The following is an 18734-nucleotide window of genomic DNA, read 5'->3' on the forward strand; positions in this document are numbered from 1 at the left end:
GGTGGACATGCAGGTCAAGGACCAGAGAGTGAGACGAAAAGATTTGCTACGGGGTATCATCTCTGGCTCCGACCCACATTCTTCCTCTTCTGGGGCTCATAACCTCATCACCTCCCTCCCTCCTCTAGCTGCCTTCCCCCCCATCCCTCCATCACTCTCCTCCTCCCACCTCCCTGTCAGGCAGACGTATCTATTACACTCTCCAAACCACAAATGACATTTATGTCTCATCAATTTCACAGTTAAACGGCTAAATTGCGCTTTCACCATAACAATACACCTCTGGGAAGTAACCGATCTCGAGGAAAACACAAGTTGATCTCGAGTTAGTTGATGTGGAGAAAATATTAGCGTGGGATAAGAGGAGTGGTTTATGTGTGGAAAGTAAAGTGCAGCTGTGATGAATTCAAATGAAATGCTTTCTGGATGATGACTGGACCCCATGGAAATGAAAAGGGCTTTGCCATGCTTAACCACTGTTTAATCCTCTCTTCACTTAACTCAGACTGGGAACACACACTGAGACACACACACACACACACACACAAGTAAGTGGGCCATACCTGCCACACTACTTGAGTATCAAGGTCAGGGGAGAATTATCTTTGCCACCCAGAGACGCCTGTCAAAATACAGGGACACCAACACAATCACAACTCTTCCAAATGTAGGCATTTTTACAACGCTGGGGGTCAGGGGTCAGGCAGGGTGTGCCTTCCCAGGGTGTACTGCTTGGTTGGTGGCCAGTCACAGAAACAGGGTCAGCTGCTGTCTCTGTGGGGGGCTGATGGGGAGGAGGCTGGCGTGCAGGATCAGGCCTAGACCAAACTACAAGCAGCCCTGTCAGCACTCGGAGCAGCATGACCGACAGATCAAGTCTTGATAATGACTCAAAGCTTTCAACAGACGATACACGCGCATTCCTCGGCCTGCACGGGGATTAACAGCTCTCTACGCTGCTTCCTCCATGTCTCCATGTGTTCATCCTCCCTGGGGTTCGCCCAGTCCTGGAACATCCCGGCAAAGCTGCGAGCAGGAACCTGAACACAGAAGCTCGTCGTTCCCACCAGTTACTGCCTTTCCAGATCCCTCCATCCAACGTCCCACACACAAACTCTCACTCCAGGAATCCACTAATCTGCCCTTCTCCTTCTTCCTCCTCCTCCCTCTCCTCCTCCTCTAGGAATTACTAATCACTCATTCTGACCACATTAAATGACCGCCAAGGGAGACTAACTCTATTCTGTTGATATTAGATATATAAAAAATCACTCAGGATCAGATGATGTGGTTAAAAAAGAAATAGCGAGCCAAGGGTGTTCATAGATTGAAATTCCAGCTTGTTGCTTCATTATTCAAGTACAGAGGGTGAGGGCAAGGCAATCTTAGATTATCTCTTCATAGCTGCCTTTCTAAAGTCAGCCTGACCCATTCTAGGCTCAGGTTCATCACATTTGTGTGTGTGTGTGTGTGTGTGTGTGTGTGTGTGTGTGTGTGTGTGTGTGTGTGTGTATTTGACTATGAATTGTTTAGTGTATATTCACTCCTGGCCTCAGTTTAGCCCCACTGATTGTGAAGTAGCCCAAGCAGAAGGCTCTGATACTCAGTCAACTTCATGTCCCTGTGTATGTGGAGACAAAGGAGAGGTAAACACACTGAAGCGCCACCTGGACGTTGGCCAAACACTGATTCACATTTATGAAGGTGCTGCTTTACAGCCTATAGTGAATCTGCGTCATTGCTCTGGATTTAACTGATGAGGAAAGCCCCTCTCTGTTGCATGACAGGATCACACACTTCCTGTTGTGGACCTCCCATGGGTGGATGGGAAAATATGCAACTACTAACAATAAATCCAGAATGTTTCATTACTCCAATTTCATTGGAGTCATCTGATCAGTGACAAGATGTTCAGCCAGATATACACCTCCTCAGCCCTCGGTCCAGATGTCTGTCTCATGTTTGTGCTTCTAAATCCAGGCGGGCCGTGGATAAAAGTCGCCTCTGCAGCCTTGTTTAACCTAATATGTCATCATACACTTCTATCCTACGCAGCTCCCTGAGTCAGAGCTCAGTCTGGAGGGAGAAATGTGCGTTATTGTGAATAATAAAGTGCATAATGATTGTTTTGTGGATAAAACATCTGGTTAAAGGGACACCAAAGCCAGCACAATCTGGAAAATGGATGGATGGATAAAACTCAGTGCACGTTTCACTGAGCCGACAATGGAGGCAAGTTATAAGGTGACATAATTTTAACATGTAGTTAACGTCATTATGGAGCTGCCTCTTGAAATCAGTATTCTATTATATGTTTTTGACACTTTATGACAACGGCTTGCAGCTACAATCCATCACAGCTGGAAATGTCTATCCTTTAAAAAACACCCACGGGAAGATGGAGAAACTTCCCACATGACAACGCCAGGCTCCCTTGGGAGGTGTTAATTTTCTTGGAAACGTCACACATCACTCCATTGTGCAATAATAATATCAGCCTGTCCTCGTCTTAACATTTGACACAGTCCACCAACGCTTCCTCCCCCTCACCTGGATCTCTGGTGTCAAAGATGTTTCTGCTGCAGACTCCACCCGCACTTCAACATAAAGCAGCACATCTGACGAGCCTCTCAGCAGACGGTGACCACTGGAGTTACGTATATTTCAACAGCATGAGGCAGCAGGTTTCCACTCTCCACTGCTGTTTCCCATTAAACCCATTCCAGGGTTATCTACTTCTGAGTAGAGAAAATCTGGAAAAGTATCCATAAGTGGCCAATTTCCTCTTATAGTGGGATACCACCTACTCTATCTACGAAATTCCCATTTGTCTAACATTTGCCCCAGTAAAGGTTTACTGACCAAAACCTTGAAAACACTGTGCTTTATTACCATTTCAAAATGTTTATGATAAAATTCCTTAGATTCCTTAAATTTAGCTGTCTAAACATGTTTCACATCAAACATTGTTGTTGTGTAAAGTGACAGAGGAGTTACAGGCAGGATGTTTGGCCTAAATCACCAACAGCAACACAGACAAACAGGGACATGGGACAATCTGATGAATGGAAACACACAGTGCCAACATTTTATAATAATGAAACTCAAGCTAACATCAGTTCATGTATGACTGTGAAGTAACATTCCTTCACTGATGGTCTATTAAGTGAGTTAAGTAAGATCATGTCTTAATGGTGAGCAACAGGAATTCATGATACATCCCGCATTAATTCATGCATTCAATCATCATCAGTAATGCAAACAAGCATGCAAGCATTACTTCAGTATATGATTTACACCCTCACTAAAGTGTTACATATTACAGTTAAATCTCGACTGGATGAAGACCACGTGACCAACAGAGTGCAACAAGTTTGTCTCTATTAACCAATTAACTGAGGATACCAATGATTAACTGCCTCCCTAATTATACCTCTCTTCAATACATACACACACACACACACACACACACACACACACAGTCACGCAGCTACTGCAGGCATCCCACCCTCCCTCTCCCCCCCTCCCTCCCTCCCTCTCTCTCTCTCTCTCTCTCTCTCTCTCTCTCTCTCTCTCTGGACCGTCAGTACATTTGACTCAAACTATTCACAGCAGCTTGATGGAGCTCGATCAAACAGACACACATGTATGTCAAAACACAAAACCACAACAGAGCCATAAAATACAAAAATCTGGACTAAAGCGCGTGTTTGTTTCTCAATGACACTGGAACACTGTAATGTGTCTGTTTCAACAAAGATGAACACAGGTAATGATTTGTTAAAAATAGGCTAAATTCGCCACAGAAACAGCTTGTTGCACACAGATTTAATGCTTAACGCAATGCTGTGCGCATGTTTTATCTAAATACCCGAAGAAAGTCTGAGATCCCTGTCTGTCTGCACTGTGCCTGAAAGTTGCGCACATTGACTCAAACATACAAATGGCAGGCTATGGGGTGCTTCTCTGCAGAAATATATCTTTAAGCTCCCCACAGTGGTCTAGATGCTTCATCCGCTTACCTCAGCCCCCGTCAGGTCTACACTTGCGTAGAGAGCCACCAGCAGTAACAGTGTGCCGGACGGTAACAGCATCGTGGCGGTGCGCAGTGGAGACTGTGCGCGCACCAGTGCAAAGAGCCCGCAAACAGCCACCTGTTGACCGCTTCTTGTCCTCTTTCTTCGGGTAATTCGCCGCTTATCGGCAGAGCACGGGCAGCACGTTTGGCTGCATCTTTGTCCGAAACGATCTGAGGTTCTGATCAATGCCACTTGGTCTTGTTTCTGTTGCACCACACCCCCCTCCCAAAACGACCACCCTCGCCCATGCAAACGGACTCAACCCTGCAGTTACAAACACTTTGACTTTTCTCGGTAAGGAGAGGGACTACTCGGCACACCTTGGTGTTTTTCTCACAATATTTGAGGTTTTGGTGCCACAGGTACCTGTTCTGAAACTTTTCAGCCCGGGAACCTGCGCATCTGTTCCCTCGTGACAACTATTTCCTTCATCTTACTATCGCGCGCGATCCTGGGGTGACTGTAAGTAATGTGTTTGATCAAAGTGGTGATAATATAATGGTATGAACTCGTGAAAATGTGATTTATCATTGCAACTGTGCAATGAGAGCGGCGTCATACGGGGTGCCCTGTGAGGTACTTATTTACAGCAAAAATAGCGCCAGTAATTCATGGGCATCTCTTTAAACACGAACCAGGCGGGTCAAATGTGTGGACTCATGTGTAGAGAGTGATTGTTAATATGTGGGGTGTTGGTGTGCTTCAGGTCAGGCAGTCATGCTGTAGAAGTGTCGCTACAAGGCAACCAACGGAGTGGACCGAAGTTTGCGGTGCGCATGAGTGGGACCATGCACAGCAGAGGACTGACGAATCTGAGGTGAGCTTCAGAAGAGCGCATTTCACCGCAAAACATAACCACATGGGTGACTGATCAGCATTTTTACCGCTGTCACTTTCATTGACTACAGGCTGCTGCTTCTGTGCGTCTCCATTGCCGTCCTCGCGTCAGGAGTACACGCGGTAAGTTCTCTCCCACCTGTTGATTTTTGCCTGTGAGCTCTCGCTTGCAAACTGCAGCCTGCCGGCAGGTAAGGTTTGAGAATGAAGCCGATGGCGTCTCCAGGCTGGGAGTGTGTTTTCTTCTCGGCAGACACATGCAGACAGACCGTGGGAGTGTCTGGTTTGGGGAGTTCCTCCAGTAGGAGGGTTTTTGGCTTTGCATGCTTGTAAATTGCAGCAGAGCTCAAAACAGTTTCTTGTGAAATGTTGAAATTTTACTGGTGGAGCTGGTTAAAATTAGGACACTCACACTGACTGTTTTGCTTTTACATAATGAATGAAAAGAAATGGGGTGTCATGTGGGGCTACAATATGTTGAGCTTCGCTTGAACCTCGACCCTGCAGGGATTGAGAGGTGGGGTCATGACCTCTGCAGGCATCATGATAAATTATTGAGCTTTTTGAATATACATTTGTCACAGTGTGTTTATGTGTTGCAAAATAACTTCAACCAATACTCTCCATAATGAGAAAGCCATATTTGTTGATGTTTGTGTCAGTCTGACAGATCACAGTATTTAGACGCTTTTCAAACTGCACTCAGGTCTGCATTATGATACTAAAATTAATTTTGACCATACATTCACTGTAATGGATTACCTGCCTGTTGCAATTGTTAGAGATGGCTAATTCATATTTAGATTGTGCAGAAAAAAAATGGAAACCAATCACTTCCTGACAGCCAAGAAGAAATGATTAGAAGGATCAGGAGCTTTACATGCATGCTTTAAAAGCTGTCAGAGGTACCATAGTTATGATTTGGAGTTCAGGGATATTTTTCCCAAATCTATCTTTAAACCATACTCACATGCCCATATGTACATTGAAAGAGTTACTGGTGCAACTCCACTGCAAGAGATGGGGGTCAAAATCCACCGTCCTAATTCTATGCAAACAGCATTTTAAAGTTAAGTGAAGCTAATGTGAGGATCCAGCTCTCTCCGTTGAATCAAGTGAGTATCTTCCACAGTTGCAATCTTTTTTATCATGAAATTCCCTCTTTCACTCTGCAAGGAAACACTGAAATGGAATTTTGTTCTCAAACCCCCAAAACACTGGTATGGTCCTTTAAGCAAACTTGTTCTATTCTGAATTCAACCATGTGCTTTTGAATTAATGAATATTTGATTACACACGACTTGATAAAATGACGCCTGAAGCAGGTCTGTGGTGTTTTGTCCTTAGATCCGAACTGAAGGACAGATTCATCATTGTGGGGTCCTACTGACAAGAGTTATGTTGATGAAAGGTCAAAGGTTGCTGCAGCAGCCTGATGTCCTGCCAGAATGTCTTTGAGCATGATGCTGAATCTGTCTGCTCTCTTGTTTTAAGTATTTCATTTAGAGCTCAGCACACACATGCAGACAGGCCGTGGGAGTGTCTGGTTTGGGGAGATCCTTCAGTAGGAGGGTTCTTGGCTTTGCATGCTGGTAAACAGCAGAACTCAAAACAGTTTCTTGTGAAATGTTGGAATTTTACTGGTGGAGCGGTTAAAATTAGGACACTCACTGTTTGTTTGTACAAAATGAATGAACAGAATGGGGTTTCATGTAGGGCTACAATATGCTTTGCTTGATCCATGACCCTGCAGGGATTGTCATGTAAAATGATCAAACGGTAATGTTATGAAGTGGCTGAATGCTAATGGGAGCTAACTTAAAACTCTTTCGATATTTTGACTTTTTTATGCCCCCGCCCCGCCGACAGCCGAGGCTTTAGACATTATGTTGTCGATCCAAGTCTTGTGAATGTAATATCTCAGGAACGGCTGGAGGGAATTTCTTCAAATTTAGCACAAACATCCCCTTGGACTCATGAATGAAGTGATTAGATTTTGGTGGTCAGAAGTCACTGTGTCCACACAAAACACATTTTGGCCATAACTCAAGGATTCATGCCCATAGGATAAAATGCAGTAATGATGTTTTATATCCTAAAAGGATAAGAAGGTCAGCTTCAGGTTCAGGAGCTCCAGGTGCTCGTCGTTGCACCATGTGATGAAGCTCTCTATCAGTCCTCTGTGCTCCTCTGTAAAAATAGTCTCTGAGTGAAGACAGCATGTTTCTCACTGAAATGATTCACATTCATGTCAATACAGTGATAACTTCCATTTTGCCAAAAAAGATACTTAATACCTTTTATTAAACTCCTTCAAAGTCTTCGCTACATATACGAGTCTGAACAGACATGGATGTAAACTGTAATTCCACTGGTTGGTGGAGGCATACAACCACAAGGCCGAAGTTCCAGTTTCTTATTTATTGTGTTGCCACTCTTGGTTTTTAATGTACATATTGGAAAATATGCATGAAAACAGCTGCATGGAAACGCACAGTTTGTTTTGCTTTTACCGCTTTGGAAAAACTTTCCTGGTCATGTAAATGGTTTTATGGTTTTTCTCACACACCCACATGCATAAACACCCGTACATGGATTCCACCTCACACATTACACCTTACAAGTTGTCATAAAAGTTTAAGTGGAAGACAGAATACAGATGTTTCATTAAACGATTGTCATGTTTGACTGTGCCAAACTAGTCGCCCATAAAAATGGTCCTTCATGAGTTACTTTCTATCCTTCCTCTCTCCAGACCTCCTGACTTTGCATTGGTCTGCTTTATTTTCTTTATTTTGTTTTCTACAATACTTCATGAGGAAAGGAACGAAAAGCACGCACGTGACACTGAATCCATGTCTGTTTGTGCTTGTGAGCGTGCAGCATGTGAGCGTGTTTTGCTTTTCTGTTTGTCACAGTTTGTGCTGGATGTCAGATGGTCAGTGGCTCTGTCAGACATTTAATATCATACTCAAGGATCTCAGATGAAAACTTATTTTCTCGGGTGTGATGAAAAGGCCCGTTGTCTTTCTCTTTTATCAGATTAGGTCAGGCCTCGATTAAAAGCGTGTGACACAGCTCAGCTCCTCTGTGTATTGTGCAGCTTCGCTCCAAGGCAGTGATACTGCAAGACAGCGGTCTAATTTTAGTTTGGCCCCATCCATGTGCTTTGGGCAGGCACGTTAACCTTCAAAGGAAGAAACAGCTCACGTTGATTATCCAGATAGCTTGAGTTAAGACAAAATGGCTTCAGTTTCACAGGTTCACGGTGTGACGCACAACCAGCATCTGACTTTTTGGTATGGGCATCTGTGCACATTAGAGGAGCTGTTGAAAGGATAATAAGGAGTCAGATTCAGCAGTTATGGGCCGGAGTTAATTAGGCAGAGCTGATTTAACATGTAAAAAGGGTGAAGGAAGCCATAACCAATCAAACATCACACTCTGAAGTTTCCCATCCGACACAGAATTTCTCAACTGCGTCTCAGGAAATATGTTTCTGTTTAATATCAAGTCCAAATCTGACCCTCGGGACTGTTTCAGTTCTTTGAACCAGACCCCAGACTCTGCGCTGTACAGCTGTTTCCCACCATCCGCCTGCACGTGACGCTTTACATTTGGAGTTCCCCTACCTTTTGCAAACATAATTCTCAAGATATTTTGCACGTGACATTTTAATTTGTTATTTTCTGAATTCTATGTAAACAAACGAGTGTCCATGGTTGAGCTGTGACTCACTGAGCCTCTGTGTTTATGCTGAAGGCTCAGGTTATGTTAAGAGTATTGCATGTTGTCTAACCACACTGGAAGGGAAATGTGTTTATGCCATATTTGATGGCAGGATGAGAAGCCAACTGTTATGTAGAGAGGGGGGACACAATACTCCTTCAAACACAGGCAGAGCAGTGCAGATTTTCAGACTGTCCCTCCTGGTTCACAGCAGAAATACAACCCTGATTCCAGAAAGTGGGAGCTGTCTAAAATGTAACTAAGAACAGGATGCAATCATTTTCAAACAAACTTCAAACAAAGTGGTGAACCTCTCTCCGTCCTTGCTTGTGAACGAGTGAGCCTTTCCTTGTTTTGAGGGTTTCTGAAGGTGTTCCGCCATCTGACAAGCAGTTCTAACAGCGCTTTAAAGGCCTCACTGGGCTTCAACCAAAGTGCTTGATAGATGGTTGAAAAGCATCTGAAACCAGTTTGTTTGAAGCATACTGCACCCTCGGCTTTGTTGGTCATACCTGATTTGACTCTAAGGTGCTTTGACTCTAAGGTGGCTTGGGGACAGTTTCCATGGCACAGGAGAGGATCCTGGATTTCCTGCTCTGCCTTCTACATGGAGATGCCAGACTCAAGTGGGAAAATTTAACCACTATGTTCATGAGCGCAAAAATGTGATTCTATACATGGATGCATCTACACCCCTCTTCATCATGCACGCAAATACTGTTTATCAGTGTCCATTGGTGGAGGAAGGAAGGCTCTTGAGACAGTAATGTTAACAGGATGTTTTGTATATGACCCTTTGAGAGGCTTTGATTCTCGTGTGTTTGAGAATATATTCCAAGATGTGTTTTAGCACGATGGAATTAGGGGATGATGCTGGCAGAGGATGTCTGAATCGTGGGAATTTGGTTTGTGACCGTGGAAGAGATGTTTTTTGCTGCAGATTCCTACACTACCTGGAAGCCCAGCAGCAACATCTGCTTTAGCAATTACCCCCCCTTTCAGCTAAGTGGATGATTGTGATAAATGTTGTTTCTGCATGTGCCTTTTTGGCACGGCTCATTTTGCAACTCGGCTGTCAAACTAAATCAAACTCAAAAGTATGTTGTGAATATCCATGAGGGAACAGCCAAAAGATGCAAATGATGGAAATGCCGTTCCACAGCCGTGCAGTTCACCTGGGAAAGTTTAAAAGCTAAATGTTACTGAGTGATGCGTGATGGGGTCACCCGATGGAAAGCAGACACGTGAGTGACCTCTCAAATGTGATTGTTTTATGGGGGAGGAAGGCGTGTGTCCGGGGCGAGGGGAAGATGTCTGCCTGTGATAAGGGTAGAAAAATGGCCAGCACATCCCCTGCCAAAATAGTGGCTGTGATATAGAGAGTGCCTGGCTGCAACAATCAGGGGAAGAGCCCATTGTACCGTGCTGCAGGAAGCCACAGCCTCGGATGAGAAGCCCATGTGTGGGGCTTCCCTGTCACTGGTGTGCGAGCATGAGTGTGTGTGTGTGTGTGTGTGTGTGTGTGTGTGTGTGTGTGTGTTGCGTGGGATTGAAGCAGAGCTGACATGCATTTTCCACTGAAGTGTTGCCCTCACCTCAGAGACAGACCTTTCTGACCTTTCTGCATTTGTACTGTTTGTGCAGATGGCTGGGCACGTGCATGCACGCTCACATGCGAATGGATGTACAGTATGTGTGTCTTGTTTGCTTAAGCATTGTTAAGGCACGAAAAGCATTTTTTTATGTGGTGGTGATTATTTGATTAGTCTCCGTGGTTCGGCATTGTGTCGGCGAGGAAAGGCCTGGTGGGCTTGGCTGTGTGCCCCCATCGGTGTACAAACTGCCCCCTTAAACAAGCAATGCACAGTTGTGAACACTGTTGAGAGCAGAGCATTGTGAGAGAGGATGAAAAGGTCAGCAAATCTGCATCAGATTTGTTTGGAGTTTCTTGTGGGGCAGTGAAAGATGTCTTGAATTAGTGGGCCAATTTGCTCTCCCTCATTGGCAGGATGTGTGTCTAATTTTCTTTCTCGCACGTGCAGCGAGTGTGGGCTGTGTTTATCTGTGGGCTCAGTGAAGTTCGGTTTTATGGGAAACATCCTGAGAGCAGAATTGTGTGAAGAGAAAATAGATTATCCAGAGAAGCTCTCTAAACAGGAAAGGGAAGCGGGGTGGAGTCAAATGTGTCAGAGTTTCTTTACAACCCTACTGGACCCCACATAGTTGGACTGCTCCACAGAGTGTTTAGTGAGTTGTATATTCACAATGTAAACCGGGTCTGGTTCATACTGTACATGAAGGAACACGAGAGAGACAGAAGGGAATGTGTATGTGATGGGTGCGATGGCAGTCTTGTTTGTTTTGCTTCAGTCGTTTTTAATGTTTTAGATGTTATATCAAATAAATGAATCTGCTAGATCTAAAACTGATGAACTACTGCATTTGAGGATCTGTTTAGAGTCTTGCCTCACTGGTGTTCACACACTTTATATACAGTCTATGGGAGAAACTTCAAATACACTAAACAGACAGTTTATAAGGTATACGTCCCATATACGTTATCTTTGAAGTATTTGTGCGTCTGCCAGTGGGTGTTTGACGTCACCTGGGTACTGTGTTGTCTCGATGGTTTGATCCCAGGTCAAAGTCGTGCCTGCTAATCTACACACAGACATAAAGTGTGCATGTGCGTACAGTGTACTGTAGCTCGTGTACAGTCAGTTTGTACTCAGTCTGTCTCCATCAGTCTTTTGTTGGCATAAAGATGTTTAAACTTCAAATTATTGAATTATTTCAATGTTGTTGTTTCAATGTTGTAATTATGTGAAAATATGTCAAAGAAAAAGTTCAGTACCCAAGGGAGCAGGGAGGCAGGAATACCAGTGGTTTGATTGAGCATAATCTCTGTTCATGCTTCATTTTCATTCCCAGTCATGTGTGGCAGCGAGCAGTCACACACCACACATGTACCACAGCCCTGGTGCAATACAGAGCATACTGTGACTAACCCAGACACGCACACACATACACACATACACACACACACACACACACACACACACACACAAACTCCCTCTTTTTTCATCTCTTTCTCACAGAAAGACTTTCATCTTGCAAGTCATTTTTCCATTTGATGGACTAATAGACTAATCGACTGATCGTTTCCTGTGAGAAGTGGAAGCCGTTCTCTGAATATCTGTGGGTGCATCAGGCTATTGTGGAAAATCCAGCGTTTCTGCCTGTCATTGATTGTAGGCAGTGTTGGATTTTTATATGTTTTCAGCGTGATGAAATCTCTATAAATGTTATGTGTTTTATTTACTGGCTTCAGCTGAAACATTCCCATCTGGTTATTTAACCTATAAACTGTTTCTGCATTGCTGTTAAAGAAATGTACATCATCACAATATAAATTGATACTGTGATGCAAAATTACATATACAGAGATGAGGGACTTTATCCATATTGTCCACTCCTACGTATCTACATATGTACCTCTGTCAAGGTAGTACTTTCCTCTAGGAAGTCCTTATGTGTCTCCATCTTGGAAACTCTTCTGCCTTGTGTTGAAAGCATACAGTATGTATACCATCACGGCTTGAGTGTTAATGTATGCAGACTCTCTGTGGTCTCCCCTTCACAGTAAATCAGTGGTTCGTGTCAGTGTGATTTACTGTAGTAAACTCCAGCAGTTTAAACTGACTTTTATTTGACTTGGAAAGAAGTTCGAAAATAAATTCATTGTGGATGTCATCTGTGGAAGAGCCCTGTATACTATACATATACATCCGTCTTTGTCCTTTGCCCTCACTCCATCTCACAGTGATTAATGGAGGGAAATACACGGGTCCCATCAGACTGTACTGAAGGAATTCCAAAGCCTCTGTCCTCCCAGTCCTCCCAGGCCTGAGTCTCTCTGTACATCTCCGTCCCTCACTTCCTTTTATAGCCTCGTTCTTGCCCCTGGTCTCTATCGGCCTGTCTTCTGTCCCCTCATTCTCTCTCTATCTTCCTCTGAAAAGGACACTTGGCAAACGGTCTGTCCTCCCTCTCTTTTACTCGTCCTCTCTCAGCTTGTCTCCTTCACATTTCAGCCGCCCTCCTCTTACACGTGCATCTCTGGTTGTCTGTCTCTCCTCAGTAGAGGTGAGTTTTCTCAGTGAGCTCAGATGGAAGGATTGTTTCAGCTGTGTTTACACAAAGACCACACGTCCTCCTTTCTCACAAAATTACTCTGGGCCTGTTAAATTTTGCACTGTTTGCTTCAACAGGTGCTCACATAGTGATTGGATTTCTGCAGTCATTTGTTTGAATATGATTTATGAGTTCTTTTTTTGGTGCAGCGCTGATGTGTAGACTGGAAGGAGTCAAATCCTGCGGTATGTAGGCCCGTCATAATATCACAACTGTGATATCTCATCAAGTAGGATCATGGGCATGATCTCACTGTCGTGCTTTACGCATTCTTTCTTCTGGACTGGAGACATAGACCATCCATTTCCATCCCAGCTGCGTGCTAATTGATTAGACTGAATTATTTCTTGCCATGGGAAGAATGTTAACAAAGTTGAATGAACACTTTGTGAGAGCTTGGCCTTGTCCAGTTTCTCCTTCTTTCTCTCTGTCTCTCCCTCATCCCGTCTGTTCTTTTTTTTCTTCTTTAGAGGAGGGTTGGCCTGCCTCGACTTTGGTCCCAGTAATTTCTCAGCAACTCGGTTGGATTTGGTACTGGTATCTATGGTACTCAGAGGATGAATCCTGATGACTTTGGTGATCCTGAAACTTTTCATCTAGCAGCACCAGGATGCTGACATTTGTGGTTTTGAGTGAAATGTTTTTAAAAGATTGGATGGATTAGATGAAAATCAGCTCATACATTAATGTCCCCTTTAAGATAAATTGTAATAACCTTTATGATCCATTGAATTTTCATCTTTTGCCATCAGAATATTAATTTGTTCAAAGCTTTGTTTTAGATACCTGCAGAACTAATGACACCAGCCTTAGCCGAACTTGTTCTAAGGCATGGAAAACATTATACCTGCTGAACATCAGCACGTTAGCGCTGCCATTGTGAGCATGCTAGCATTTAATTCAAAGAACCACTCTGAGCACAGCCTCACAAAGCTCCAAGCATGGCCGATGCTACTATCCTAATCATTCAGTTAAATCTCCACAAAAATTTCAACCTTAACCCCCGTGCGTCTTCATATTGGAGGATTTTGCTCAGATTTGGATTCCTTGTGAAGACGTTGTCTCCACATAAGTAGAAGTAAAACAACAAACATGACTGTTCTCAGGACTCTCAGGTGTCCAGGTTCTTATTGAATGGATCCTTCCGTCTGGATGTCATCGATCATCTGATTAGAGGGGTGAGCAGCAGGCCTGTGAACATAACGAGGTCTGACAGGTTGGACTGTTCGCACTAAGAACAGAAATGGTTCTAATCCCACCTCCACTTAGCTCAATCTGGAGCAGGAAGCATTGATTAGCAGTGTGGCCCGCTGGGAAATAGAGTTGAGACTCTGTGTGACTTGAGGCCAGTTAAAGAGAGGGAAGGTCCAGCTGTGTCAGGCCCCGGGCAGAAACCAGAGCTGTGTTTATACTGGAGCTCAGCCAGAGGAGCACAGTGGGTGTTTGGACTGCTTCTCTCAGGTCCCCCTGCTCTAGTTCATGTTCAACCTCAGAGTCGTGTCCTGCTCTAAGCAGAGTGACCCTGTCCCTCTATCTCTGCACTTCCTTTTCGCTACCCTTCCTCCTACAAAACCAGTCAATGCTACAAAAGAGCAGCCTCTTAATGAAAAAAGACCAAATGTACCAAGCACCACAATAAGATGCTATAATGTGTACAGAGTTCAACAGCTTTGGGACAACACTGATAGCTTAGGGCTATCACCCTTTGGTTTTTCTTTTGTGTAAATGTGCTGTGTATTTTTATGAGTGCACCCAGAGACTGCTGCACTCAAACTCCCACAGGAAGTTGATGGTGGTGTGGGAGGAAGCAGGACTAGCCGTGAAGAAGCAATGGTTCAGACAAGCTATACAGTACATCAAGTAAGAAATCTGTGGGATCTGTTATGGCCGGCACGAGAATTTCCCTTATCACCATAATCGTTTCTCTTGAGACATCTGGTGTTATAGCAAGACATGCCTGAGTAATAAAAAGCATGCCAACACAAACATGGTTATGTTTGATGTTTTGCTTTTCCGCCTTCTGTATGTACAGTACATGAGTGCGTGTGTGTGTTTCTGACTGTTTTGTGAGTGTTTGTTTTACAGCTGGAATCTGATTATTTGATTCAATTCTATGTGGGACTATTGCCGGAAGCTGAAGCTGCACAGAAAGTATAAACTTTCCCTTTTGACATGCTGGCCTACTTTTTAAGCCAGTTTGGGTTTGACGTTTGTATTTTAGTGCTGCGCTGAAAAATAAGTACTAGTCTGAAAGATAAAATACAAGGAGGAAACCCTGTGTAGAAGGTGTATAAAATGAATTAAAAGGTGAATTCATTGTTGACACAGTATATTTGTAATTGAGCATTTCCATGAATTCTACTTTATCAGTCACAATTTTCCTGACTTGTGAGGGAAACATTTCTTACGGCCCACATATGAGTCACACATCCAGACAGCAACAATGACCAGCATGATTTGGTCACAGAGTCTTGTGTGCGCACTCACACTCATACACACACACACACACATGCACAGACATTTGCGGTTTGATGTTTATACCTTCCCACTCGCAATCACAGGGGTCATTTAGACATGCTTCTTTCCTCTTTTTGTCCGGCGAAACAAGAATGTCCTCACAGAAATTCCTCTTCCTGTTGTCCTGGATTCACTGAGGCTACGGGGGGAGCTGCAAACCGTGTGGTGAAATCATTCAGATATTGTTCAGGATCTTTACATTAAACAGGCCTTGAACTAAGGCGTCGGGGCTGGCCTGACTGTATCACCCAAACTACTGTGTGCAGCATGTGCATAAGAGGGCAAACATGAACTGTGTAAAAACTCTACTATGAAAAAGCAATTTGATTTAAAATAGACTCATTAAGAAAGTGGGGAAACATGCTTCTTTGTCTTTGAAAGTGGATTAAAAAAGGAAATTTTGTACAAACAAAATACATTTTACACAGAAGAAACAAATTCCTATTTCTGTTATTATCAATAAGACTAATGTTTCCCACCTTCATGATCTTAGTTAAACGTTTCACATGCTAACAAAAGCTAGCAAAGCTATGATGATTCATCCTGCGGGGACCATGAATGTCTGTACTGAATTTCATGGCAATGTGTCCAATCGTTGTCAGACATCACTAGAAAATAAAAATGTCTGTCTATGGTGACACTGGAGGAAAAGTCAGGAGGGCTCATCCCCTGAGGACCGTGACTGTCCGTACAAGACTTCATGTTCATCCATCCAGCAAATAGTTGCAGAGATATTTCAGTCTGAGTACCTCTTGATGTTAACTGCGGCTCGCATGCCTACGAGGAATCCTTCATGGAGATGGTTCCCAGCTGCCAAAGGGAGTATCACACGCCCAGCACACGATCAGTCTCACCCTGACATTGAGATATAGCACAGATATGCATCAAGAAATATCAGACTGCATGTTTCCATCTCAGACGTGTGTTACACGCACTGTAACCCGTCTCGGAGCTTCTCGCTGACAGTGGCCAGGTGTTTCGAATTCAATGAGCTTGAGCTTTCTCGTCGACATCCACATCATTAGTGTGAAGAAGGGCAGCTGTTACCTTAGCACGTGATAACAGCAAAAGATGGTCTGACATACACTGTATGAATGTACACACACACACGCACACACAATCAGAGAGGTGTTTTTTTTTTTAAATACACACAAACATACAAAATGCTCCAAAGTTCCCTTTCCTGGATAATATCTTCCATCATATTTCATCTCATTTCTGTGCTCACAATGTGGTCTAAACCGCTAGCGATGCTATCGAGCGTTGTTTCTACGAGCATGTCCACAATTGTTTATTTATTTTTTTATTTCTAGTTCAATTTTTGGTTTCATGCTGTTCCACTGATCCACAGAAATGTAGCAGTGCAGCAGGAAAGGGTAGGAGAGAGGAAATCTGGTGAAGTGTGTGTGATAAAATACAGGTTTTAAAACATTTAAAATATCAGACATGCTTTGCAAATGTTTTATGAGGAGGGAAATGCCTTCAGCACGTCTGTTGTGTCTCGATGATACAAATGGGGCAGTTGCTTTGTCATTAGCTAAGCTGTGATTTAAGATTTAAGACGCGTTTAAATCTGCAATGTCTAGAACAAAATTACGAGGTCTCTCTAACCACACTGCTGTGTGCTCAGAAGCTGGAGTTTAAGCTGTAATATAAGTGATTAAACACTCTGTTTATTGTTCTAGTGATATTTTTGAATTCCTTTCTGAGCTGTTAGTCATATCGTTGGCTTTAACAGTTGGCTGTTAACTCCTAAAGTTCCATTTTGTGACAATAATGAACATATTTCTGAATCGTTTATTTCGGGGGGGACTTTATGAGGTGTTTCATTGAGTTTAGCTGCAGGTTGATCTGCAGTCCAGCTGAACGTTTGCTCTTTCTGACAGAGCCATCAGGTCCAATTTTGCTGAAAATGCAGCTAAACTAATCAGACGCTAAGTGACCCACCAGCAGCCCCAGTGAGCTTTTGACAGAAACATAAAATCCACCATCTCCTCTGCAGTATGGAGCCATTTCCATGATAAAACTTTAAGAAAAGGTGACAACTGTTGTCTGAAAGAAGTAGCATCATCATTTGTTCCTTTTTAGCACACTGATGGATCGTACATAGGAGGGAACTTTCTCTTTGTTATCAATAGAAACCTGAAACTACAACAGAACATCTACACCTGTTTGCAGTATCCTACATCAGTCTTCCTGTCCCTTTTCCTCTAGAGTCCAGAGGTTAAGAGTCTCTTCATGTTCGTTTATTCATGTCTTTTGAAGTAAGGCGCTCATGGCAGCAGCCCTCTGAGGTTTAAGTCTATCATAGTAGTGGTTGTAGAAGGAAAGTGACATCTGCACATTTGAATAGATGGAGCAGACATTCCTCTTTGCCAAGGTCAAAGTGGAAAGAGCGCAGGTCAGATCCTTTATTAAGGATGAGCAACAGCCACTGCCAAAGAGCCCACAGATCAACCTCGAGAGGTTTCCTTGTAGTGGGATTTGGTTTCTGTTGTCTCAAGTAGCTCGAAGTGTCTTCATTACCGTGATCACAAAGCCGTATTTTCCATCCCTCTGCTCGGTTTCATCTGTGTTGTCCTCCCCACAGTGTGAGTAAGTGAAGGATAAAAACCGTGTCACCACCAATCCCAGATCAAACACTCATCCTGACCTGCAGTAGTGTGTGATCCCCGTTCATCTGATACCTTAAACACAGGGGGGGTCCTCACACAAACACTGTTTATGCTTCGCGGTGTTGTTTCATGTGTGAAAACCGAGAAACCGTCTCAAAGAGGCGGTTTGTCATTTCCATCACCCGAGGTTCAGAGCGATCGCTGTTAGGAGGTCTTTCTGTGGCACCGAGGTTGATCTGTTATCGCAGGATGTTTAAACAACAGCAGATGTCAGATGGGATGGTTTTATGGGGAAAATTACTGAGAAATAAAGACATTTACTGACTTCATCTGAAATGTTCACTGTAACAAAGCTCCTTTAAGTCAAGATCATCACGCTCATGTCCACATTATGTTTTGTACCATGTTAACAATCTGGCAGGATCGAGGAGGTTTTAAATGTTAATTTACCCGGGGAGATGTGGAATGTGCAGCTGTGTGTCAAAATCGTGGACTCCCAGTTGTCTCCTTCTGTTTTTCTCTGTTTTTTATGCCTTGTTTGCTATTTGATTTCATAGGTAGAAGCTTCAAGATGCATGTTCTGATGTGTGATGAGGTTGCATTTGCACTTTTGTTTTCAACCATGTAGGGATTATGTGTCCATTTTGTCCAGATGTTGTAGTCGTCGTTGTGTGGCTTCATGGTTGCTCTGGACTGCTGTAAAGTTAGTAGACTGAAGGTCAAGGAGTTATTCGTTTGCATTTGTATTTAGAAATTGTCTTCA

At 43.5% G+C, this 18734-nt stretch overlaps 2 protein-coding genes across 2 annotated transcripts in view; one reads left to right on the forward strand and one right to left on the reverse strand.

Moving 5' to 3' along the window:
- col4a1 (collagen, type IV, alpha 1) overlaps nt 1–4246 on the reverse strand; it is a 40786-nt gene extending 36540 nt beyond the window's left edge. The window contains exon 1 of the mRNA XM_076747206.1: nt 4023–4246. Within this exon, the coding sequence (XP_076603321.1) occupies nt 4023–4094 (72 nt within the window). The 5' untranslated portion in view covers nt 4095–4246. The remainder of the gene's footprint in view (nt 1–4022) is intronic.
- A 107-nt stretch (nt 4247–4353) lies between these two features.
- Nucleotides 4354–18734, forward strand: part of col4a2 (collagen, type IV, alpha 2) — a 55120-nt gene continuing 40739 nt past the window's right edge. The window contains exons 1-3 of the mRNA XM_076747071.1: nt 4354–4541; nt 4786–4896; nt 4988–5039. Coding sequence (XP_076603186.1) covers nt 4856–4896; nt 4988–5039 — 93 coding nt within the window. The 5' untranslated portion in view covers nt 4354–4541; nt 4786–4855. The remainder of the gene's footprint in view (nt 4542–4785; nt 4897–4987; nt 5040–18734) is intronic.

The sequence above is a fragment of the Chaetodon auriga genome, chromosome 13 (assembly GCF_051107435.1).
Source record: "Chaetodon auriga isolate fChaAug3 chromosome 13, fChaAug3.hap1, whole genome shotgun sequence".
Lineage (NCBI taxonomy): Eukaryota > Metazoa > Chordata > Actinopteri > Chaetodontiformes > Chaetodontidae > Chaetodon > Chaetodon auriga.